The sequence below is a fragment of the Pseudocercospora fijiensis genome, assembly GCF_000340215.1.
Source record: "Pseudocercospora fijiensis CIRAD86 unplaced genomic scaffold MYCFIscaffold_1, whole genome shotgun sequence".
NCBI classification, from domain to species: Eukaryota; Fungi; Ascomycota; class Dothideomycetes; order Mycosphaerellales; family Mycosphaerellaceae; genus Pseudocercospora; species Pseudocercospora fijiensis.
Genome location: NW_006921532.1, coordinates 10,625,415 through 10,649,114, shown reverse-complemented (window position 1 = coordinate 10,649,114; position 23,700 = coordinate 10,625,415). Strand labels below are relative to the sequence as shown.

Here is a 23,700-nt window from a genome sequence, read left to right as displayed (position 1 = left end):
TAGACATCTATAACACTTCTTAAGACTAGTAGTAGGCCTGTAAAGAGGAGTATAGCATTATAGACCTTAATGTCTAGTTATAGTCGACTGCCTAATTCGATAAGCTAAATCGCTACTAGCGGCAAGGATTTAACGAGGTTGTTTATTACTTCTAGCGAGTTCTTAACTATCGTTATACAAGGAATAATCGCCTACCGTAGCTCCTCTTTAATATTAATAGCGTAGGAGGCATAGGGAAGTCGTACCTAATTAAGATAATATATGCCCGCCTCTAGACTATAGCTAGGATAGCTAGTTATCCCGCTAATCCGATTATCCGGTTAGCTCCTACTAGTACTGCGGCTACTAATATCGAAGGTTCGACGTTGCATTCCGTATTCCGACTGCCTATAAGAAGAGCATTTACTAAGCTAGCTAGTACTCGGCTTACATATATAAAGAACCTCGTCCGTAACGTTTAGTATATTATTATTAACGAGAAGTCTATAGTTAGCTAGCTACTCTTGTCTATGTTAGACTAACGCCTTCGCTAATGCTATATAGATAGAAATCTACCTTTCGGTAGAATAAATATTATTGTCTTTAGCGATTTCTACTAGCTAACTCCTATTTTCGAGAAACTACTTTTCTATACTATACTAAAGATAGTAGAGGAAATTTCCGGCTAGTCGATGTACTACGCTTTTAGCAAGTCCCTCCTTCTTAAGGCTAACATACGTTAAGAAGAAGACAGTCTAGACTAGGTCGCCTTCCGCGATGCCCTCGACGCCCTCCGTATAGGTAAGGTATAAATGCTATACTAGCAAACACTTATAAAGCGGCATATATCGCACCTAGACATTACGGCACGTATTAAAGACTTTAATAATACTATCTGTATCTACTTTACTAATGCCGACGTCGATAAACTTAACTATTAGCGCCTCCGAGACATTTACAACCTAGTTTTGCCTATCTATACGGATTACAATCGCCCTAAGACGGCTACTATTAATAGCAAGAGCGTCTATAATCTAGATGCCCTTCTAAAGGTTTTAGTAGGATGCAAACTTATGCTCCTTACTAACCTGTAGACTAAGTTTGGTTTAGTTAATAGTCGGCAAGGTATTCTATACGACATTGTCTAGCCTAAATCCGTACGCGATAAGAACCTCCGTCGGACTCTACCTCTATACTTACTCGTCGCATTTAAAGGCCTTAAGGATAATATACCCGCTCTCTTTAAGGTCTCTAGACGTAAGATTGTCCCTATCTTCCGCATCCGCCGCAACGTTAATAGCCGTAACGATTAGTATCTATAGTTTCTACTTATAGTGTCCTATGCTTTAACTGTCTATAAAGCACAAGGTATAATACTAGACAAGGCTATTATTAAGCTTAGTCTAAAGGATTTCTCGGCTAGTCTTATATATATCGCTTTCTTACGAGTTAAAAGCTATATAGGTCTTATAATTAAGGACACATTCGACTTTTAGCGTATTCGAGACTTAGGTAAGACAAGTGTCGCATATATACGGATTATAGACGAGCGTCGGAGATAAGGACAATTTCTTCCTAAGCCTCCTTCGTCTCCGCTTATATCCTCTTATGCTTTCGACTATAGTAGGCCTCTCTCTACCTTCTCTAATAGCCTACTTAACGCCCTTAGCTAGAGATATTAGTAGCGATATAAAGACAATAATAGCGATAACGATCCTAACCTCTAGACCGTTCTACTCGACCTACTACTTCTAGGCTAAGAGTAGCCTATTAACCTAACTATAGGGGCAGTCGAGCCTAAGAGTAAAGGCTTTCCTTTACTTTCTAGTTACGTATACTATCTAGATGCTTATCTTAGACCGTAGTAGACTCGTCTAGAACAGCTACGTATCGGTGCTAATTATACTATTAAGCGTAATTTGTTTATCCGACAAATCTAGGATGCCGAGCGCTAGTAATAGTAGATCCTTCGCGATTAAGCTCGTATCGACTAAGGTCCTTCTACTACTCGCCCCTACCCTCGCGACGGTATACATTCTACGGTGCTATCGATAGGCGTTAAACATTAGTATATAGTTGTTCGTCCGTCTAACGAGAAACTTAAGCGTACCTTTATATCTTATATACGTATAGAGTTAGGTATAGCACTTGTCGGCCGCTTTAGCGGTCGTAAGGTTAGACTTATCGACACTACTCGTCCTTTATAGACTTCTTACTAGCTACGTTTTATAACTAATCCGGATAGTAAGAAGATCTTTTAGGAGGTCTACCGCGAGAAGTATCTTAATTATTAATAGCTCTAAGCTATAAAGAGTCGACTCGAGTAAGTAAACAAGCGAGAAGACTATTAGACTAGGGTACGTCGACCTAAGATAATACGTCTTATCGACCTAGTATTCGATTATACTTAGATTATATAAGGTTAGGGTCGTTATACGTTTAACAACCCTAGTAGCGTACAGCTGCTAACTACCTATAGCGGACGCTCTCTCGACTTCTTCTATACTATCGCCTATATCCCGTAGGACCTATATAACCCTAATAATCTTATTAGCGCTTAGTATACTAATTAAGTTATAACCGACCTTCTTATACTTTAGTAGCATTCCTTCGATTATAACTATGTTTAGCTAATAACGCCGACTAATTCATTCGGACTCCTATTTATATCTAGCGTAGATAAACGACTCGCTTGCGATATAGTAAACATTGCTTATAAGCTTATCCGGGAGTTTAGCTAGCTAACTATAGCTATAGTATAGCCTATTAATCCTTATTAGTAGGCATCTACTAGTACTAAGGGTTGTTATTAGTACTAGACTACTATAGGCGATATATTTAAAGCATTCTAAGATCTCGCATTTACGCCTAATCTCTACCTAGTCTATATAATCTACTCTTCTAATAGCTATCTAGTTGCGGCGAGGATTAATCCTCGTACTGCTATCGTCTAAACCTAGAACTCTTAGCCTAACGTTCGCTTAGATAGTACTCGCATAATCGGCTATAATAGTATCTAACTTATTCTTACGTTTACTAGCCTCTTATCCCTTTATCGGAATGCTTAGGAAGCTAGCTAGCCTACTAAAGATACCTAGACCTACTAGGAGGTTAACGAGGCTATACGATAGACTAATACGTCTGCCTATAGTACTATTGCTGTTTACAACCTATATATCCTTATATTAGGCCGCCTTCCTATTCGCCTTCTTAGATCTAAGTCTAAGCTTATAGACTAGGCCGCCGAGACTTGCTCTACTTATTTAGCCTTATTAGCTACTAATATCGACTACGAGTATCGCCTAGAACTATCTACGAACCCTAGTAGTCTTCTATCTCTACTAGTTTATACTACTAAAGACATTACGCGTCGCTATTAAAAGCAGATCGACTAAGAGCGTCGTAAGAAGCAAGTATAGTAAGAGGAGGCAAAGGCGGAGGTAGAGGCTCCGAGAGAGGCTTCGGATTTTATCTATAGTAGTAGTAAGGACGCAGAGATGTCGGATGCTTAGTAGTATAGATAGAGAGGTAGTCTCGAATAAGGTCGAAGTCTAAATAGAGCGATAGCGATATAATAGACTTCGACCTTCGAGACTACTCTAGTCTAGTCTGCCCTAGTCTGTCCGTTACGTAATAATAAGCCTATTTAGTATAGTCCGGGTTACGAGTGTACTAATTGTCGTTAAATATGCGATTTCGTTAAAAATGCGATTTCTATACTCTTTACTAACCCTCTTAACTATAATTAAAACGATAACGAGGGCGGCTTCTAATTGGCTAGCTATAAGGCGAAAGCTTCGCTCGCACTTCTAGGCACGCGTAGCCGCCTAGGAGCACATTTTATAGTCCTCCGGTATATTACGCTTTCACGGACATCGGGAGTGAATATCGAGAGTTCTACCGCGCTTATAGCGTCCTCGAGAGCACATGCTCTCGCTTATTAGGCTCAATTCCTTCTCGCAAGGTAGAAGAATACCTCTTGAGTCTAAATCGTTCGCAATGCGAGCTCGCTGTCGCCGGCTGAGTATCTATCCACATTCTAGTTCTACATATCATGTTCTCATTTTCAGCGATAACCTTAGAATCGCTTGGTTCTATGATGTGTAAGTGTCCGCGAATGGTCAGGAGCTTCGATTGGCTGCCAGCTGACCTATAGCTCATCGGCGAATCGTCCAACATCGAAATCATCGTGCTCGAACGTCCCATCCGTTCCATTTGTTGGCAGATCCAGTTTGAGGGTTCCCATTTCGGCACGCTTCTTCAAACCTTCGGCACGCTTCCGTTCCCGTCGAACGTCTGCTGGTTCCCAGTCCGCCTTATGCTTGTGATCACCGTTCGTCTCATGGCCAAGCAAAGCATGCTGAAATCTCTTCGTGCGCTCTGCATTCGTTTGGAACCGTGAATTGGCAAGCTCAAGCAGAGTGCGCAGATACTGGTCCGAAACCATAGGCCGGATTATACCATCTGTGTCCTGGTATGCAATGATTGTCTCCAAAGCAAGACCTTGAGTTCTGATGGCCACCATAGGTGTAGGATTGGGTCCAGTGATATTCGAGATGCCAGACTCTCGGAAGCCCGCTCCCATGGCTGCTGTGTGACAATGTTGCGCATTTTGCAGGCTAGATGTCAAGACATGCAGAATCTGACGAAAGGAGAGATTAGAGGTCTCGACGAAAGAGATACGGACGAAATTGTGCTTACCATAGGCTCGAATTTGAGATGTACGAATCGCGGCCGCGTTTCTGTGCCTGGGCAGGAGACAGGCACTTCATGTGGAAGTCCAAGCAGCGAGGCAACAGCACCCGCCTCACTCAGCGTCTCCATCTCAAGCGGATCATGAGATACGAAGAGCCACCTTCCACCACCTTTGCCTTGGGTGGAGGCAGATATCACGTCGGTACTTTCTTGGACTTCAGACTGCCCGGATTTTGGCGGGCCTTCCAGAAACACCGCAATTCGCCCAGCACAACTACTCGTCGTCACATAGCCATCGCGCTGATTTATGCTGTTCACAAGATCTCTGATCTGGCTGTCCACCGAGCCTTTCGGGGATAAGTCATCATACTGCTCCTCTGGTCTGGCGAGGTCTTGGAGGATCTTGGCTTTCCTCTCCTGGAATCCGGACATGGCGGAGTCGCGTGGCGCAGCCTTGTGACTTTGGCTCTGAATTTAAGAAACGTGGTGTCTGGTTGTGGGTTGCGCGTGCGACACGAGGGGGTTGGGGTTATGCTTGTGCGTTGTTCTTTAAGACAAGGCAACCAAGATAAGGTTCTGGACATTTCTTAGCGTATCAGGTCAGCGGGCCGAATCGGATCCAGCTCCGTGCTTGAGATCTGAGATGCGTTTTCTTCGCGATGCACTTCCCTTCTTCCTACAACCTCGACAGCGGGCATCATCCCTCGGCAGAATACGCCACCAGCGGCATAATAACGCACATATATCTCTGCCGCCTGCGCGACACTTCGCTGACATAACGATGGCAGCTGCAAGAGCGCTCTGCAATGCACTAGACATACGCGACGAGATACTCAAATGAGAGACCGATATCTGCGCACTGCCGTTCATGATTGCTGCAAGCATTGTCACCTAAGGAAGAGGATATAATCTAGCGCCTCAAGGTCCTTGCGCGCCACCGCCGATAATTCAAGAGCGGAAGCGCCTCTAGATCTGGAGGAGAGTACTCTGGCATACTTGCACAAGCTATGGTGGCTTCGCAGCCGCTCATTCAATTGCGCGGGACGCATCCGAGTGCAGCTCATGTCTCCTCGACGATCTTCTCTGGGGAAAGCAACGTGGCTTCGCTGGCCAGGAACTGTGGTACAGAGCTGCCGCCGAGAATGCAAGATCCTTGGAAATACTCCTCGCAAGGTTGGCTTCATCTTCCGCTGGCGGCCTCTCAGCAGCTCTCCAGCTGACCCAGCAAGGTGTAGCACCAATCTTTGAGTGTTCCAGTCATGCTTCTATTCACCAACATGGAAGACCTGCCTCAGAGCCCGAGCAGTGAGTTGGAAGTACGCCACCTAGGGCCGCCATCGCGCCCAGCCAGTGAAGAGTAACTCCGTGAGCTTCCTCAACTAAGACTTCAGAACGCCAGTAGGTATAGCGAAGCTTTCGTGATCGAAGGAGGAGGGGCATTTCAGTTGAGACGCCTGAAATTCTACGAGAAGTTGAGTTGACTGGATGAAAATTGGTGGAAGTGACTCCCTACACAAATTCGCGCCATGAGAGTGCGGCTTACACAGTGGACATGGCCCGGTTTAACCCAAACGTAACTGTTGCCTTGCTGGTTCGTACATGTCTATGTACTTCCCATACGTGCAAGCTATGACGAAAGCTGCACTCCGATTGTGGTCGCACGGCTTGAACCAAGATCAGCGCCTGTCATGACCTTTCTCTCGGTGGTATCGCTCACTCAAAATGCCCAAGCAAGATCTTGAAGAACGGAAATGAGGAACAGGGCGATTAGCTGCAGAGAATATCAATTTGAAGAAGTGGGGTTGCTTGCAGTATTTTGAAATGCTCGTGGCCAATTCTCTAAGCGCCCCCGTGCCGCATGCATCTCGACTATATTTGGCCTGAAACAAGTACTACGAGCCACTTAGGCATAGCTCTCAAAGCCACTGGTATATACGTCGGTGGTGATGGCGGCCTGGCCTCAGCCTCATGAGTGCATAGGGCGATTCAGGCACTCTCTCTAATATCTCTTGATTCCTTCCATACTCTACACATTACGATATTCTCCACACACTCGCTTGCTATATCATTCGCTAGGAAAAGGCATCGCCATATTTCTAGCACAGCAACGCCTATATCAACAAGCCCCGCTTGACACGACCCGGCTACAACACCGACGCGAGCCGTCGCGATGTCTTCAACGGACTCCTTCTCTACAGCGAGTTCGAGCGCGACTACAGCAACTAGCAGTACAGCCGACAACGAATTTTCCTTCAGTATACGCGAGACGACCATCCGAAATATCGCGATCGCTGTCGGCATCTCACTCACCGTTCTCTTGATATGCACACTCATTGCAATCGAAGTCATGCGGCGAAAGATGAAGCGTATGAGGAGGCAGCTGGACGTGTACGCAATGAAGCTCGAGGGACTGAGCCCACGCCTGAGAACTGGACATGGCTATCATTCGGTGCCGCCCAGTGCCGTCGAGAACGGCAGCATACCGCGATTTGAGCTGGATGGGTCGCGCGAGGTCGTAGAATCGGACGCGAGGTTTCTAGGATCGCGATCGCATCGACGGGATGAGTCTTTCGTTTTGAAGCTTGATAGCCAGCCCAGCTCGCCGCAGAGATCGAGTAGTAGGGAGAGATTGCGATGACGATGATGGAGAGATTTAGATATAGTGGATCATTGCTGGTAGATGTTATCTTTGAAGAGAAGTAAGACTGTACAGCTATTGAGCTGGGTATTGACGACTTAATGTATATACTGCAGTTCGCTCTCTCGATACTGCGTGCAAGCGAACTGCGGCGGCTGTGGTGAATTGCCGTGCTGAGCATCTGAGTGCAAGCTAGGAGAAGCATTGAGATATTCTTGGGAGCAAAGAGTCAATGTATTGTCAGTCGCAATGGGATGCAGCAGCAGAATTGAACTGCAGGTGAATACGAACGATTACGTAAGCCGCTCAGAGAAATGAAAACTCTTCTGAAGCTTGTTCGGTTGCTATGCTACCCACCGACAACACCTTCGCACACCACGACCACGATGCATTATCTGCTCGATCAGTTCCAGCGAGCGAGCTGGCCGTGAGTTGATCTCAGATCCCACGGAGCATTGCGATGACCATGAAAATTCTCCTCGAAACGAACTCCATCCTCGAGACTTTGCACATGGCCCATCATGTGCTCGACATGCCATAGACGCCGATTGAAGAGCTGGGCATATTCATTGAAGAAGTAGTTACGCTGTTTTGCAAGAGAAGTCTAGAGACACACACATCGTACTCGCAAATGGCGTTTGTTGGAACAGTGACGGTAGAGAAGCGAACCGCATTGCCACTGCAATTACTGGTTACCGTATGCAGGACTTTGAAAGCTGATATTCGCACACAATGGCCGTTTGGGAAGACAATAATGTGAGGCTCACAGTCACAACCAAAGCGAGGCAGCTGCCTTGGTGTCTGACAGCCAGCTTTCGCCGGTTGATGTCCAGGCAGTCCTTTCCACTCCCTCCAACTTGTCAGTGCGTGCTCTCACACGACTCGAGCATCTCCGCTACTCCTTTTACGCGCATTGCGGATAACTTTCGGCGGGCTATTGCGCTGCGGGATAATGTCAGTAGTATTTCTATCGGACGCTCCGCCTGGGCCAAGACAGAATGGTCGCAAAAGCATTCGACACTGGCTGATATTCCGCGACGAACTACAAGACTCAATTCCCATTCGCCCATCAAACACTCTCCGAAAAGTGAGCGGCGTCGCTGCATTCAATGGGATTGTGCTCTTCGATCGATTGATTCGCTGCTCGGCTGATCGGCCGCGTTCTGCCAAGCACTGACCAGTGGATCTCCCAAAGAACAACATCCGCCACTCTATCTACACTTCATGCAGCTATTGCATCGGCGCAATGCTTCGACTCGAGTTCCTTCGATCCTAAGCTGTCTATTCGGCCTTCCAGCAGATACGTTTCTGGGCAAAGCCTTGTCTCCTACGCCATGAAGGAACGATCGTCTATCAGCCAAGACGGCGTGGACGCAGCCAACGTAGAACTTTGGAAGGATGTCCGAAGCTGTTCATTCGGTTGACTCTCTTTGTACAATCTGAGCGAGCCGTCCAGCTTCTTGCTCTCGGCTCCGCCCTAACGACATTTGCTCTGCGATTTTTGATCCAATGATATCGGGAGGCAGGAAGATGCGAGGCCGTATCAAAGCAGTGCGATATTGTGAAACAGGCTATATGCTTCTTGCGCCATGAATATACGCCACGAACGCTTGACAACTTGATCTGCGTTATGCAAGAACATGTGAGAGCTCATGGCTCTTCCGAAGAGCAAGCCGACCAGCAGTGGCATGAAAGAAGTCGATCGCGTAGACTGAAGACCTCAGGCCATCATGAAGGATAGTATATATCTCTATCTGTGACCTTCCCTCCAACTCTTCACCAGCATCTACTTGCACTCCAGCCAGTCCTTCGTTCCGCCTTGGCGCAGTCATTCATTCCACCCTAGTCACTCACTTATTCACACTCATTTTTGCAACCATGCACTCTATCAGGAATCTTCTCGCACTGTCAGCAGTGCTGCCGGCAGCACTTGCTCAGTTTACAGCCAAGATCAATCGAGTACAGACAGCACACACAATTTCAGGCTCATGGATCGCTCGTGTTGAGAGCAACGAACTTCTCGACACGGTCCTCTCCACCGTTTTCGAATCCGCAGGCGTCGAGTCAAAAGCCAACTATACCATCGGTGGCGTAAAAGGTTTCTCCTTCGACGGCGACGATGCAATTTTAGATATTCTAGAGACGCTCGGAGCTATCACATCTGTCGAACCCGACACTAAAGTCTGGGCTTCCGTGCCTCGCGGCTATATTTCTCAGCGCCAGGATGCTCCTTTTGCAAATGGGAGCCTGACATCTCAGAACGGGTCGACGTGGGGTTTGAGCAGGATTTCTCACCGTGAGCGTGGCGCAGACGATTACATTTATGACCGCTCTGCTGGCAAGGACACTTTCATCTATGTGATTGACACTGGTATCAATACCGAGCATTCGGAATTTGGCGGAAGAGCGACTCTTGGGAAGAGCTTCGTCTCTGGTTCTGATGGGGAGGATGATCAGGGACATGGAACTCACTGCTCAGGAACAGCTGCGGGTAGCAAGTACGGTGTTGTAAGTGTATATGCAGTCTTGAGAAGCTTGAACGATGGCTGACCCTCCTTTATCATAGGCCAAGAATGCCAACCTGATCGGGGTGAAAGTTCTTGGCGCTGATGGCAGCGGCAGCAACTCTGGTGTTCTGCGAGGAATCCAATGGGCAGTCGACAACGCCAAACAGGAGGGACACATTGATCGCGCAGTCCTCAGTATGTCTCTCGGTGGCCCATTCTCTCGAACCACCAACGATGCAATTGCCTCTGCCGTCGAAGAAGGGGCTTTCATCGCCGTAGCCGCCGGTAACGAGGGCGAAGACGCCAGTCACTCATCCCCAGCATCTGCACCTCAGGTACGTAATCCCAATCCCCAACCCACCATCAAAATCCTAACCAACTCCACCCCCCAGGCCTGCACCGTCGGCGCCACAACGCGCTCAGACTCCATAGCCAGCTTCTCCAATTTCGGCCCTCTGCTCGACATCTTCGCACCCGGCCAAAACATCACGAGCGCTTGGATCGGGTCCAGAACTTCTGTGAACACCATCTCGGGTACCAGTATGGCGACGCCTCACATCGCGGGTCTCGCGGCTTATCTTCTTGCGCTGGAAGGTCCGCGTTCGCCTGCGCAGCTTTGTGAGAGGATTCGAGAGCTTGCTACGAAGGATGTTATTGGGAATTTGGATGGTGGGGATGGGAGTCCGAATTTGATTGCGTATAATGGGAATGGGGCGTAGGTTTGGGGGGTGGAATGGAGGGAGGGAAGGGAAGGGGGAAAGCGGGAGGGGATTTTGGGTAGGAAGGGTTTGTTGGTCGGTGTTGATGGATATTGAAGAACGACAGTTCTTCTATAGAAGTTTCGTATAGACCTTGACTCCCTCCCTCTTTGCTGACTCAAGTGTCTCGTGACTGCCTCGTTTCCAGCGTAATGGTCAGCCCTAGAGCTGGGCGGGAGCTCTTCACAGTAGCGTGCGGATATGTAAGTAGCGGGCACGGCACCGAGAGGGAGGAAGAAGAAGGAGGGGAGGGCTGTGCAACACCTCCAGCTGCACTCAATTTATGCATCTTCTGCTGGCTCCTACCGTATCGAGGTCTATACCGCAGTTCGATGAAGACACAACATTCTGTCGTGTTCAGCTGTTGTGAGGCAGTGCTTTGCATTCCTCGGGGTTCATTTTCAGGTGGACACGAACACGTCACGTCACGTTGCTTGCCTGGCATCCAGTCGGTTTTCTCGGCTGGTGAAGAAGTTTCGTTGCTGCTCAACGTAACATGAGATCGAGATGGCATATGCATGTTCACTGCTGTGACGATTGAGAGCTTCTTCCGTGCCATCTAAATGGCTGTGGCCACGGCAGCTAGATCGTTGATGTCTTCGCCACGAGGGGTGAGCTGCTAGTGGTGTGCCTGGCGGGTCAGGAGTGAATTTGAGGGTGCAGGTCTCTCTGCGGAGTACTCCTACTCCCAACATTGAAGCTGTCAGAAGGGGCGGTGAAGTGGGTTTCTTTGGTCATGCTGCGCACGTTCTGCAAAGGATGCAAGGGCCACGGTTTGGCTGGTGACCAATGCCATCGTTCACATGCGCCGGAAGGCTTTCCCGCCAAAGTCTATGTGTGTCCAGTAGCTGCGGCTTCGTTCATCAGCCCACCAGAGAGATGCGAGGTCCCTCTTCTGCAGAGAACGGCGTGGTTGTCGTAACACCGCAGCTCAAGGCTCCGCCAGGCCGCAGCAGCTACCCTACCCTACCCTACCCTACCCGTGTCTACTCGACATGGGCAGCACACTGGGCGCAGTAGCAGCTGTGGAGTTGATATGCGAAACACATGCAACTCGAGGCCCTCTATTCTCCTCCGCCCTAGTCTCCTTTGAACCCCATTTCACTTGAGTAGCTATCTTATCCAACTGGACAGATGCTTTGCCATCGATCACATGGAACCGTCTTACCGCGAGCGCCACGACTATCCGAGCGCATCTCGACCCCGGCGTCGACCTGACATTCCATCTTCGAGGGACAACAACGCGAGAGTGGGGTACGAGCGCGTGAACAGACATCGACTTGGCGGCAACTGACGACTGATGAAAATGGACAGGCACGGATCGCATTACTCCAGCAAACCAGCGAGCGATCGATATGACCCGCGATACCACTGCCCGCCAACCCCATCAGTCACGAGCAGAACTTCCCGATCGCCGTTGAGGAGGCGACGCTCATGGCCACCTCAGCCATGTGCCGAAGACGAGATGGTCTCATTGCGCAAGGAGGCTGGGTCGCTGAAGTTGTTGAAGGAGATTAGCCAGAGCGAGACAGTACCGTCGCGGGGCACCGTCGATCAAGAGCCAGTCATCATCGATGTACCTGAATATCACCAGCACAACCACAGCCACTCGAGGCCGACAGGCCCGGGACACAGCAGCACGGGCATCCCGACGCCGCCGACGAGCGAGGATGAGAGAGCGCGTCGAGCCAGGCGGAAACCATCGCGGCTGCACATCAACAAGCATGATCAGCATGCGCCGGAAATATCGAAGCGCACAGCATCGCCTTATGCGTACACTCCGTCTACGCCGTCGAAGAAGGACGAGTCGTCAAGCCATCGATTGACGCCTCAGTCTGCTACAGCCCATGGACCTCGATCACCTCGAAGGGACTCCGGCCGACACAGCCCAGGCCCGCGTGTAGGGAAGGACTGCCTCGACGCTTCCGATGAGTCTGCAATCGACGACGATGACTATGATCGCCGTTACAATGACAAAAAATCTCTCTCGGGCAATGGCAAGAGAATGGCCGAGTTGAACGAGCCCAAGGGCCCTCGGAGCTCTGTCGTCGACTTCGCTACTCTGCCTGCTGGCAATGCGCCTCCAATCAGACGAGCACACCTGGATGCCAGGAGAATGACTGACACGCAGAATACTCTTCCAACGTTGGGTCGGCTCAACATCGACAAGTCGCGAAAACCAACGCCCTTGATGGCATCTACATCTCTCAGTGAAGCACACGAAATGCCTGTGCAAGCCTCAGCAACGCTCGATCCAAGATCTGCTGAACGCTTCTACCCGCGCTCTCGTGATCGGAGCTATTCGTCGTCACGACCAGTATCCCGAGAAGGATCTGTGGCCAATGACACGCCTCTTTCGCGCTCGCCGAGGATGAGCGCAGAGTTCCCGCCCAGTACGAGTATCAACGCTTCGAAACCTCCTTCGGAAAATACGTCGCGGCCTTCCTCACCGTCTCCTCTAACGCCTGCTGCTGATTCGCCACGTCTTCCGAGGACCGATCTTGATTGGAGCACGCTTCTGGCGAACAATGCCGCAAGGCGAAGCATGCCTCCTTCGAGACTTGGTTCTGCTGTCTCTCAGGAGCCTACGCCGACATCAAGCTCATCACGAAGGACCACTCCAAGGGAGACTCCGCCCAATCTCACACCGAGCCAGTCATCCAACACGCTGCCATATCCGGAAGACAACAGCCTGATGGGGTCGAGCATCGCCATGCCAGACGATCGTCAGCACGCCTACTACCCTCCAAAGAATCCTATGCTTGCGCCATCCTCCATGACCGATGTTCCGCGAGACTCTTCGCCGGCACCCAGCATATCATCACAATCCTCTGCCAAGCTCCCTATCAGACCGACTTTCAATCGTGGCTATTCTGCTGCTGATGCTTCACCTGCAGTCGCAGCAGACACTAGACCACGGTTTACAGCAAACAGTCGCACAGCCTCTTTCGCCACCACATCTCAGACCAAGAAGGAACTTGCAGTCCTGGTCAAGAAAGGATTGCCTCCTTGTCCAAGACAGGAACCAGCGGCTGACAAACACGATTGGTATACCATCATCGGCCACACAAATATCGATTTCTGTCCCGACTGCATTGATACCCTCTTCGAACGTACGGTATTCCGGCCTTTGTTCAGACGATCACTTCCACGCAACGACTTTGAGAAAGTGCGATGCGCTTTTGGATCGCCGTGGATAAGACTTGCTTGGCTCCTTACCCTGCAGCAACAAAGAACCGACTTGACGCTTTTGCAGGATGTTGCCGATATCGAGGAGAGCAGCACACCGTGCCCAGGAGGTACCGAGTCGGTTCAGAATTGGTATGGCCTGCGTGACCCCGATGGACTTTTCGTCCGCGACTTCCATCTCTGCTATGGTGACGTTCGCAAGATTGAGTGTCTGCTTCCAACGCTTTCTGGTGTCTTCGTCCGACTGCCTGCCAGAGCATCCTATACGAAGAGTGTCTGCGCCATACGCACGGACAGCACAAGATTCTCCACGTATCTAGATGCGTTGGTGTCTTCACACGAGAAAGCATTGCAGGCACGAAAGAACGCAGATCCAATGCCCCTCATCGAGCTGGTCGAGCGCAAGACACGTCTACGTGAATGCACAAGGGACAATGTGCTCGTCAATGCCCTCTGGCATTACATCCCTGATCTTGCACCCGCCATGACCGTGTGCGAAGATTGCTTCGAGGCAGTTGTGGAACGCGAGATCAGAAAAAACAAGTCTCTGGCCAAGAAATTCCAACGCACGTTGCAACCCGTCTACAACGAAGGCATGGGATGCAGTTGCCAGCTTTATTCCCCGTATATGCGAAAAGTCTTCCAGCGAGCCGTGGAGGATAACGATTTCAAGTATTTGGTCCGGAAAGCTAAGGAGAGGCGTGAGGCGGAGTTGCGATTGCAGGATCGTTTCAAGGCGGTGATGAGTAAGGCGAGGAGGTTGTCTCAGGAAGGCCATATTGATGAAGAGGATGAGAGGCGGTTGAATCGGGAGTTGGAGAAGATTTCGAGTGAGTGGAAGGAGAGGTGGGAGTGAGTAGTGGTTGATGTGATAGATTTCTGATGATTATGAAAATGAAGGGGTTGGGAAGTTTTCATCATTATTGTTGCCGAAGTGATCGTACAGTTCATGCATGTGTGTAGTAGTTCTTTTCCACTGAGCTTGAGTAGGTCATTCCCTGCCACTCGCTCACCTTATCGTACAGTACCATTCATGCATGTATTAGCTCCCTTCCTCTCCCTCTCTCTCTCTCTATCAAGATCGACCAGATCTAGTCTTGCTCTCTGAATATCACCTTCGTAGTATGATAGGAGCCCAAGACCTCGAAAGTCAAAGTTCATCAAGTCCATCATCGTCATCGTCCTCGTCCTCCTCCTCCTCCAATTTCTCCTTCTTGACCTTAGCCTTCTTCCTCGGCGTCTCCTCGTCGTCAACATCATCATCTCCATTCTCCTCCTTAGCCTTGGCCTTGGTATTATTAACTTTCCGACCTATTCCAAACCAAAGAATTTTAGCAAAACCACAAAATCACCCTGGAGTCGAACTCACCTCTCTTGTTCTTCCCCCCTTCGACCTTCTTCTCCTTCTCCCCCCTCCCAATCTCCTCGTTTATCTCTTTGGCCCTCGCTTTCACCGCGCGAAACATATGTTCGTATCCCGAAGCCGTCTTCGTTCCGTCGATTTGCGCCATGATTTTGTAGTGTTTTGCGCCCAAGGTGGTGCCGGATTCGGAGAGGGCGGCGAGGAGGCAGGAGACGATTTGGAAGGTGAATTGGGGGGAGTTGGTGGTGGGGGGCATTGTGAGGGTGGTGGGGTTGAGGGTGGATGGAGGTTTTGATGGTTGGAGTGGGGGTTCTTGTTTGTGGGTGGGAGGAGGTTGGAGGTGGATGTGGAGGAGTGAGAAGAAAGAGTTTCGCCTTACGGTAAGTGAGGTTTGGCAGGCAGCGGGTACAGGTGCGCGCGTTGGCTAATGATGCTTGTGATAGTTGTCAGATGTAACGGCGTTGCGGATGCTGCTGCAAACTGTGTGAGGGCTGCACCGAATTTGAGGCAAGTTGCTGCTTCACTTCTGGATGCTCCTCGCCGACGGTTCATTGGTCCGATATTGTACGATCCAGACGGCTCGGATGGTGCTGCCTTCTCTTACTTGCAAGCCATTTGCGTCTACCACTCTTACGCTCTCTCTCTCGAAAGTGCTAGTTCGACACACTATGGTACTCCCAGATGCTCAGTTCCATTCCAGTACGGGATCACACCTCCACTGTGCAGTACCTAAGCTACTCGCAACAGCGTATGTCCCCGATCCTATCCAGCCTACGTCTCCTAACCAGCCCGATCCAGCTTTTCTTAGATTCCTGTGGAGTGTGATGACGAGATGTCTGGTCTGTGAGGCAAATGGGAGAAGGAGCAAATCAGGCCACCATGGCTTTCGCTTTCCACACCGCAAAGCCACGTGGTGACCACCGTCTTATCGATAAGGGCCTGCTCGAATTTCTGCATTGCCTCGACTGTGAACATAAATCTGCAGTGACAACACATTCTCTCCACCCGACGCCAAGCTGGCCAGCGCACTCCCTTTTCGCTTCAAGGCCGGCGGCGACGGCCCTCGCGCATCGTCTCACTCCATGGCCGCCACCGACCACCACAGCCACCGCCCCACCACGAAAACCGTTAACAAGCCTTTTAAAGCCCGCCACGCTTCCAAGAACTCGCTGAAGAACGCGCAGAAGGGCAAGGTCGAAGCGTGGGAGACGGCAAAAGGCACAAGAAAGACACCGCATCAGCAGGTCATGTCCAAGTTTGACCGTAAGAACCGTGCCAAGCAACTTCGCATTAACCACGCACACGATCGCGACGACAAGGCCTCCGTGTTCGCTGGAAAGGATGGCGCTCCGAGAATCGTTTCAATCGTGCCGCTTTGCCAAGATATCAATCAGAGCGACATCATCAACGAGCTTAATGGGAGTGTGGATGCCGATTCGGAGGAGCAAGCACAGTCGAGCGTGTGGATACCACGATTCAAGCAGAAAGTTCGATATTTGACCCCATCTCGCGACATGCTACAGTGCTTAGATAGCTGTCGAGTCGCAGATTTTGTCCTCTTCGTGCTCAGCGCCAATGAAGAAGCGGACGAGCGAGGAGAGCAGATCTTGCGATGCATCGAGGCGCAGGGTGTCTCGACCGTGCTGACTGGAGTTTATGGCTTGGATAAGGTGGAACCGGCGAAGAAGAGACCCGATGTCGTCAAAAGCTTGAGGAGCTTCATTACGCATTTCTTCGCTACGCAAGAAAAGGTGCACGATCTGGGCAGCAGACAGGATTGCAGTAATGTTATGAGGAGTTTGTGCACGACTATGCCAAAGGGTATTCGCTGGAGAGAGGATAGGAGTTGGATGCTGCTGGAAGACTGTCGCATGGAAGGCGAGCAAGCCGTCGTTACAGGTGTCGTCCGGGGCAGAGGACTCAATGCAGACCGACTGGTCCAGGTCGGAGATTGGGGTGACTTCCAGATTGAGAAAATTACCGCTGCACCACTTGAGCAGAGGCATAAGAAGGCGAAGAAAGACGAGATGGCTGTTGACGTGCCAGAAGGAGAGCAGGTCCTTGGACAGCCTACAGAAGATTGCGACGATCTGGCAGAGCTTGCTCCGGAAGAAGCCACCATGGATGATATGCCCACCGCCTCGATTGCCCCTTCGGATCGTAAAGCGGTCCTTCTTGATGACCACCACTATTTTGACGAGGACAAAGATGACGGCATTCCCGCTCCAAAACGATTGCCGAGGGGAACGAGCAAATACCAGGCAGCTTGGTATCTGGACGATCTTTCGGATTCTGGCTCCGACCTCGAAGATGTAGACGACAATGATGACGATGGAATGAACATGAACGGCTCGGTCGCAGCAGGACCTGCAGACGGCCATTTTGAAGATAGGATGGACGAGGCTACGGAAGCGGGCGCTGCTACGGAATATGCACAGAGCGAGGCATTCTTTGATCAAGCGCCAGATGCCGAGGCAGATCAAATCGAGGCCTATCGAAAGCAGAGAAGAGAAGATGCCGAAGATGACCTGGAATTCCCAGATGAGATTGAGTTGCACCCCCACATGAATGCGCGAGAACGGCTGGCACGGTATAGAGGATTGAAAAGCTTACGGACAAGCAAATGGGAGACAGAAGAGGACAAGCCATACGAACCTGATGAGTACAGTCGACTGCTGGAGATCGCAGACTACAAGTCTGCGAAGAATCGTGTTGTCAAAGAGGCAATGTTTGGTGGTGTCAAGCCGGGCACGAGAGTGAACGTCCACCTACGGATTCCCGAGGACCGTCGCGAAGAGATCGCTTCGCTACCCAAGCCAACGACACTCTTCTCTCTCCTTCGACATGAGCACAAACGCACTGTAGTGAATGTGTCCATGTCGCTCTCCTCAGAACACCCAGAACCGATCAAGAGCAAGACGTCAATCGTAATGCAATGCGGTCCTCGTCGTGTGCTCATCAACCCACTGTTCAGTGCTGCAGGGAACACGCCAAACAATGTCCACAAATTCGACCGTTACCTGCATCCCGGACAAACAGCAGTAGCAACCTTCATCGGCCCGGTGACTTGGGGATCAGTGCCTTGTCTTTTCTTTTCAACGCCGAAACCTGCTACTGATGCTGTAGAAGACCTCGCTCAATCACTGAATCCCACCACCGGCCTTTTCACGATGATCGCGACTGGCACCACGTTACCGCCATCAACGCAGCGCATCATTGCCAAGCGCATCATCCTCACAGGTCATCCGTACAAGATCCATAAGAAGCTGGTCACCGTACGATACATGTTCTTCAACAACGACGATGTCAACTACTTCCGTGCTTTGCAATTGTGGACTAAGAGAGGACGAAGCGGTTTCATCAAAGAGCCGCTTGGTACGCATGGATACTTTAAGGCTACGTTCGATGGCAAGATCAACCCGCTTGATGCTGTCGCTGTGAGCATGTACAAGCGAGTGTGGCCGAGACAGGCGCAGATCTGGCGGGCGAGTCAGCAAGGCGATGAGGAGGCGCCGCAGTTGATGGAGGTAGAAGGTTGAGGTTGGTATGGACAACGTAAAGAGACCCGGTCTCTGTAGCTACGACAAAAAATTCGCCTATACCTCGACGGGCTTTGTCGGCCGTTTCCGTCCTCGTACTTGTGATATTTATTTAAGCGAGTGGCGTTGGTGGCTCTGCAAGCGTGGGATGGGATGGGATGTTGCAGCGGCCTCTCGCAACTTTGCATCACTTCATGGGACTGCCTTGGCAGCATCAACAAATGCTGCGGATTGCCATGAACGGGACAATCTCAATCTTCTAACGTGTCATGGAGCACATTGATGCTCCCCATTCTTACGAGCGCAATGTCGCGCGAGACAGCGGTCGCCAGCACAATGGACACCACTACGGCCATAACTACTATACTTATCACGTCTTCAGCTCACACGCTGCACGAGTCATGATACCCGGTAGATTTCCAGATGGCTCTGCACTACACATGTCGCCTTCACCTTACAAGCAAACTTCGAAACTCATTAGAAGATACAAAGCTTGGAGAAAACTGCAAGATGCGAACAAGGCACGATTACAGATCCCACGAGAGCCAACAATTCTGCTAGCAGCACCGATTCTGTACGAAGATCTGTCCGGTGCGACAATCAAGCTCCCTTACGAGTACTTCTGTCGTTGGGCTACGCTGCATGCGCATTTGCAGTGCATATTCGAGAGCCGGACAGGCGTACATCTCATACGGCGGCTCGCTTTCGTTTTTGTTCGAATCGGGATGAGATCTGGTAGGAAATTCCAGTTCGAGCCAGAGAGGTGGGAAGATCATGTTGTGCCTGGCATGAGAGTCGGAGCGATGATGTTATTCCGAGACAGATCGCAAGGTCCATCACAGTTCTGCGCGTGTGGGAGCTCGAGACGTGAGATTGACGAGCTTCACGAAGTGGTTGCATGGTGTGTAGGTTGACGTTGGCGTGATTTGATTATTCTTACTGACTGCAAGCAGTGCTGACTGGACCCATACGACTTTGAACCAGTTTTCACAAAACGTGCCGCCACGCCTGATTCCGCAGCGCATAGCAGTCGCCATTTTCCGCCGAATCCTGTCTCATCTCACGTCGAGGTTTCTTGCTTCAAGGGCGTCATCATTACCAAGACAAACGATGCGTCTTCCCACATGACAACGTCCTCCTTTACCAGGCCTGCTCGCAAACAATCTAGAAGAACCCGTGTGCTACCCTGCGTCTCCGCGCACGAGAACCACACAGTATCCTACACATGTAACTGCGAAGCGGGCTTTTGCGCATGTGATGCTGAATCTTCTTTCACATATCGGAGAGGTGTCTCCGTTTTGGAACAAGAAGTGAAAGTCCCGGCCTGGCGCACTCGGCAAGATTCTTCGAGTCGTCGTCGAAGCAGTTGGCGCGAATTGTTGCCGTTCTCGAATCGCGGGAGGTACCGGCGATATTGAGATCGCTACTCGGGCTGAGATGGCTGGTCATGGGTTTTATCGAGGACAAAAGCTAGCGTCTAGGTCGTACAGCTTGTGAGAAGGCAGGCGTGTCTTTGCATTTTGGTTTCTTCTATGCTTGACGACAACTTTCAGATCACAATGATTATCACGCGCTGCAGGCGTCCAGATGTCGCTGCTACCACCGCACGATCCCTGGTCCGAGGAAGCTAAGCAGAGGGATTTACAGTGAGGAGCGAGCAGTAGGAGGCTTGTGAACATGACGAACGGTCGAAAGTGCATCATTGGGCATTTTACAGGACAAAGTCCCGGCACGGTCACATAGGCCTACAGCATGCGTTCTGAGTGCCTGCAAAACGCACCACTTTCTTATCAGTGTCTAGATCGACACTATGCTTGCGGCCGTCCTCGCCGTCGCCTCCTGTCAGCAGCCGAAGAGGGATACAAAGGAAGTCTCAACGTATTCGCCGTCGCTGTCGCCCTCCTCCATTCATCTCCGCCAGTAGGCTCGCCATCAGGACCATCATATACGACCTCCTCTCCAGCCGTATCGAACTCGACACCTTCCATCTCATCAGACCAAGCATCTCTCTTCTGCACCGCCTCTGACCGACCCTTCAACCTCCTCCTCCTCCTCAAATTCTCCCTCGCACCTTCTTCCCTCATCTTCCTCTCCCCGTCCTCCTCTCTCAATCTCCTTTTAGTCTCCCTCTCCCTCTTGATCCACCTACCATCCGGACTCTCCCACGGACTCGGCGGGCCTACCGACCCAAGCGATCTCACCGGACTCGTCATCGGAAGCCCAACAGGACTTCGTGCCGAAGAAGACTTCTCCACCCTCCCCCTCGCAACTTTCCGCCCCCATTTCCGTATCCTCCTCCTACCAACTACGATGCGGCTTCAAACTCACCGCACTAGAACCCCTACTCACGACCTGTGTCGTCTTCTCACCCCCCTCTCCCGCAAAACTCGCAGGCGTCAACGGAAGAGCTCCGCCTCCAGAATCCCAGCATTCCACCTCGCCTTTTCGTACGCAACCCGAGCCTTCTTCACCCTCCGCGCGAAAAAAGTCTCGAGATCGGATCGAACCCTTTTTCTTATAATCCTCATCCCAAGCTCTTTGGCGCAGCGCCCCCCCAGAACTCGTACTAATCACACTGTAATTCGCAACTCCTCGGCTACAGAGTCCCATCTCTTGAGTCCCACGCGCCAACATTCTTCGCGCCGTCTCAACCTGTACATGCGGAGGAGGGGGGGTCCTCAATAGTAGGTAGGCTCGGAGCTCATCATCGCCTCCTGTGTAGCTGCTCAGATCGCCCTTGGAAGAAATCGCGCTGCGGGGAGATCGGAGAGCACTTTTGCAGCATCTTCGGCGAGAAATTTTCGATTCCGATTCTTGTTTGGTGAAGGAGAGAAGGAATTCCAAATCTTGTCGACATTTGTTGAAGGAGATTTTTGGCGGTTTGGACGCTGGCGGCGGCGGCGTTTGTCTGAACGTTTTTGCTCTAGTCCCTTCACTTCCTCCTCTTTGTCTTTTCGCTCCATCTCAGACTCGACAGCATCCTGTAGAGCGGTGATAAAGTCCTCTGCGCTTCCTTCCTGGTAAATTCTGTCGGAAGATTTCCTTCTGGGTCTTGTTTCGGTATGCGAGATGACTGCTGGTGTTGTTGTGGCATGTTGCACATCTACATCGGCTTGTTCGGAGACCACAGCACGACCAAATATGAGGTCGCGAATGCCTCGTAAGAAGTCCATGGGCCGTTCTCAGTGGCATTGCATGATCGGCAAGCACAACTCACAAGCAGAGGTTCGAATTGATCGCCGGAATGAGGCACGTCACAAGGATGTGACGTCTTTGTCGTCTTTGTATTTGCTCTTTGTGCTTCAACTCTCGCACAGGATGCAGATCGAATCATTATAAGCGGAGTTTGCACAGAGGGAATTCATACCACACGATTGAGAAATCGATTCGTTCGTGTCTCGAAGGAGCTTCTGACTCCATGAAATCAGGTCAGGTCACCCAAAGTATCCAGCGTATGCATTCCAGAAATGCTCAACACCACACCCCGTTCTGCCATGAGTTCCTGTACATATTCGCCAAACAAAGTCCTACTGGTTGTTGCTCTTGTGATGCTTTCTGGCAGTAGTCGCCTCCAAGACATCTTCTGCTCGACGCTTCATCACCTTTTTTCCCGACATCATATCCAGCCCATCTAGTGTGCCAGTTATTGAAGTCATGCTTGGAACCTTCGCTCTCTCCTCGCCTCTCTCCTCGCCATGTCCTTGTGAGGGGTCTTCACCATGATCTTGGAGCAGATCATCCATATCCTCGAACATGTCTGTGTCTTCGCTGGCATTCTTTTGAGCCGTGAGGTCCTCGCCGCTCTTGACAGCAGTATCGTTGACATATTCGGCAGTTTCGGATAGAATACCACAATCGATCTGTTCGTCGGCTGCGCTATCATTCCGACCAAATGGGGTGCCGAGACCGAGATCGAAACAGTCGTCATCTGTAGCCGCGGCATCGGTCTGGACGTCCAAATCTAAGTCGTCGAGATCAGTTTCGTCAGCTATAGCCACAGGCGTCGTGGCCGCGTCCGCGTTGACAGCCACGGTCATCGACCCGTCCACAGAATTGGCCTGGTCGTTAGCTTCCGCCATCTGACCGTTTGCTACTGGGACAGCATCTGGTTCTTTGGAGTGCCCGTTGATAGGAATGAAAGGATCAGATTCAGCTGGTGTCGTTGATTCCAATGATCCGAGTGATGCTGTGGATGATGAATCGTTCTCCAATCCCTCGTCGGCAGTGCTTTGGGAAGAGCAGCTCAGTATATCACCGAGTGCAGAGCAAATACAGCCCTCCGCGTGTTTGGTCTCATGCAATTTTTGAGCATATGAGCTGGAGATATCGGTCCGCATGTGGTCCAGTTCTTTTTGTGAGAAACCCATCTGTATTGCACATTCGCGATCCTTTCTGGCTTTTTCAACGTTCGTGGCCTCTTCCATGAGATTCAACTTGACAATGCTACGGAGAGAGAGGCTGCCTTTCGCTTTAGCCATGGGCTCGTGATAGTACCCAGTCTGTCGCACGATCTTGGTGTAAGCAGTGTCTTTCGATTTCTCGCCATCGGCATAGATGGTGTCAATCTTAATCTTTGCACATCTGACACTTGATCAGGAGAGTTGGTCGATCGTGCTGAGAAACATCATTTGGCGATACTTGTAAGAGATGTCTGTATACTTCCAGCTGATGTTGCCGTAATAATGCATTCTTACGTGCAGCATTTTGACATTACGCGTTCGTAGTGCGGAGCGGAGCTCATCATGTCATGACATATCTTTCTGGAGCGTGTACAGAGTCGCGAGGTCCGGCAGCGGCGTGGCCTCCTGGGGCGGGGCCGACATGCTGCTTATGCTGGCCTGATTGAGAATCTCCAGTCAGGTCGTGATGTATTATATCATGACCAGGATGTTGTTCAGGCGCTGATCGATCCTGCGAGAAGTTGAGAGCAGCGAGGTGAAGTGCTGCCAAGCCTCCTTGGCCGTGCCTATCGATATGGAAGCTTACACATCAGTCAGTCTATCACTACACCACAGTTCATCCCCAGACATTC

At 50.6% G+C, this 23,700-nt stretch overlaps 8 protein-coding genes across 8 annotated transcripts; 4 read left to right on the top strand and 4 right to left on the bottom strand.

Annotated features, from left to right (window-relative positions):
• Positions 1–4,129: 4,129 nt before the first annotated feature.
• On the bottom strand, positions 4,130–5,106 carry MYCFIDRAFT_127154 (uncharacterized protein; the record flags this gene model as incomplete). The annotated part of the gene is made up of 2 exons (XM_007923892.1): positions 4,130–4,621; positions 4,681–5,106. The coding sequence occupies 2 exons, from the start codon at positions 5,104–5,106 to the stop codon at positions 4,130–4,132; spliced, it is 918 nt and encodes a 305-aa protein (XP_007922083.1).
• A 1,639-nt stretch (positions 5,107–6,745) lies between these two features.
• Positions 6,746–7,620, top strand: MYCFIDRAFT_210105 (uncharacterized protein). Its single transcript, XM_007923891.1, has one exon. The coding sequence runs from the start codon at positions 6,845–6,847 to the stop codon at positions 7,310–7,312; it is 468 nt and encodes a 155-aa protein (XP_007922082.1). The 5' UTR covers positions 6,746–6,844; the 3' UTR covers positions 7,313–7,620.
• Positions 7,621–9,799: 2,179 nt separating this feature from the next.
• Positions 9,800–10,620, top strand: MYCFIDRAFT_210104 (uncharacterized protein). The gene has a single exon (XM_007923890.1). It carries the CDS (start codon positions 10,017–10,019, stop codon positions 10,536–10,538), a length of 522 nt encoding a protein of 173 aa, XP_007922081.1. The 5' UTR covers positions 9,800–10,016; the 3' UTR covers positions 10,539–10,620.
• A 1,734-nt stretch (positions 10,621–12,354) lies between these two features.
• MYCFIDRAFT_160676 (uncharacterized protein) lies at positions 12,355–14,677 on the top strand. The gene has a single exon (XM_007923889.1). The coding sequence runs from the start codon at positions 12,583–12,585 to the stop codon at positions 14,620–14,622; it is 2,040 nt and encodes a 679-aa protein (XP_007922080.1). The 5' UTR covers positions 12,355–12,582; the 3' UTR covers positions 14,623–14,677.
• On the bottom strand, positions 14,664–15,385 carry MYCFIDRAFT_86380 (uncharacterized protein; the record flags this gene model as incomplete). The annotated part of the gene is made up of 2 exons (XM_007922486.1): positions 14,664–15,077; positions 15,136–15,385. The coding sequence occupies 2 exons, from the start codon at positions 15,383–15,385 to the stop codon at positions 14,917–14,919; spliced, it is 411 nt and encodes a 136-aa protein (XP_007920677.1). The 3' UTR covers positions 14,664–14,916.
• An 822-nt stretch (positions 15,386–16,207) lies between these two features.
• Positions 16,208–18,668, top strand: MYCFIDRAFT_150090 (uncharacterized protein; the record flags this gene model as incomplete). The annotated part of the gene is made up of 1 exon (XM_007923888.1): positions 16,208–18,668. The coding sequence occupies exon 1, from the start codon at positions 16,212–16,214 to the stop codon at positions 18,666–18,668; it is 2,457 nt and encodes an 818-aa protein (XP_007922079.1). The 5' UTR covers positions 16,208–16,211.
• A 1,195-nt stretch (positions 18,669–19,863) lies between these two features.
• Positions 19,864–20,659, bottom strand: MYCFIDRAFT_181554 (uncharacterized protein; the record flags this gene model as incomplete). Its single annotated transcript, XM_007923887.1, has 1 exon — positions 19,864–20,659. The coding sequence occupies one exon, from the start codon at positions 20,654–20,656 to the stop codon at positions 20,477–20,479; it is 180 nt and encodes a 59-aa protein (XP_007922078.1). The 3' UTR covers positions 19,864–20,476.
• A 605-nt stretch (positions 20,660–21,264) lies between these two features.
• MYCFIDRAFT_170930 (uncharacterized protein) lies at positions 21,265–23,698 on the bottom strand (the record flags this gene model as incomplete). Its single annotated transcript, XM_007923886.1, has 13 exons — positions 21,265–21,303; positions 21,327–21,404; positions 21,443–21,849; positions 21,882–21,976; positions 22,021–22,078; positions 22,107–22,170; positions 22,200–22,254; positions 22,284–23,233; positions 23,257–23,282; positions 23,307–23,357; positions 23,383–23,404; positions 23,442–23,649; positions 23,682–23,698. 13 exons carry the CDS (start codon positions 23,696–23,698, stop codon positions 21,265–21,267), a joined length of 2,070 nt encoding a protein of 689 aa, XP_007922077.1.
• Positions 23,699–23,700: the final 2 nt, after the last annotated feature.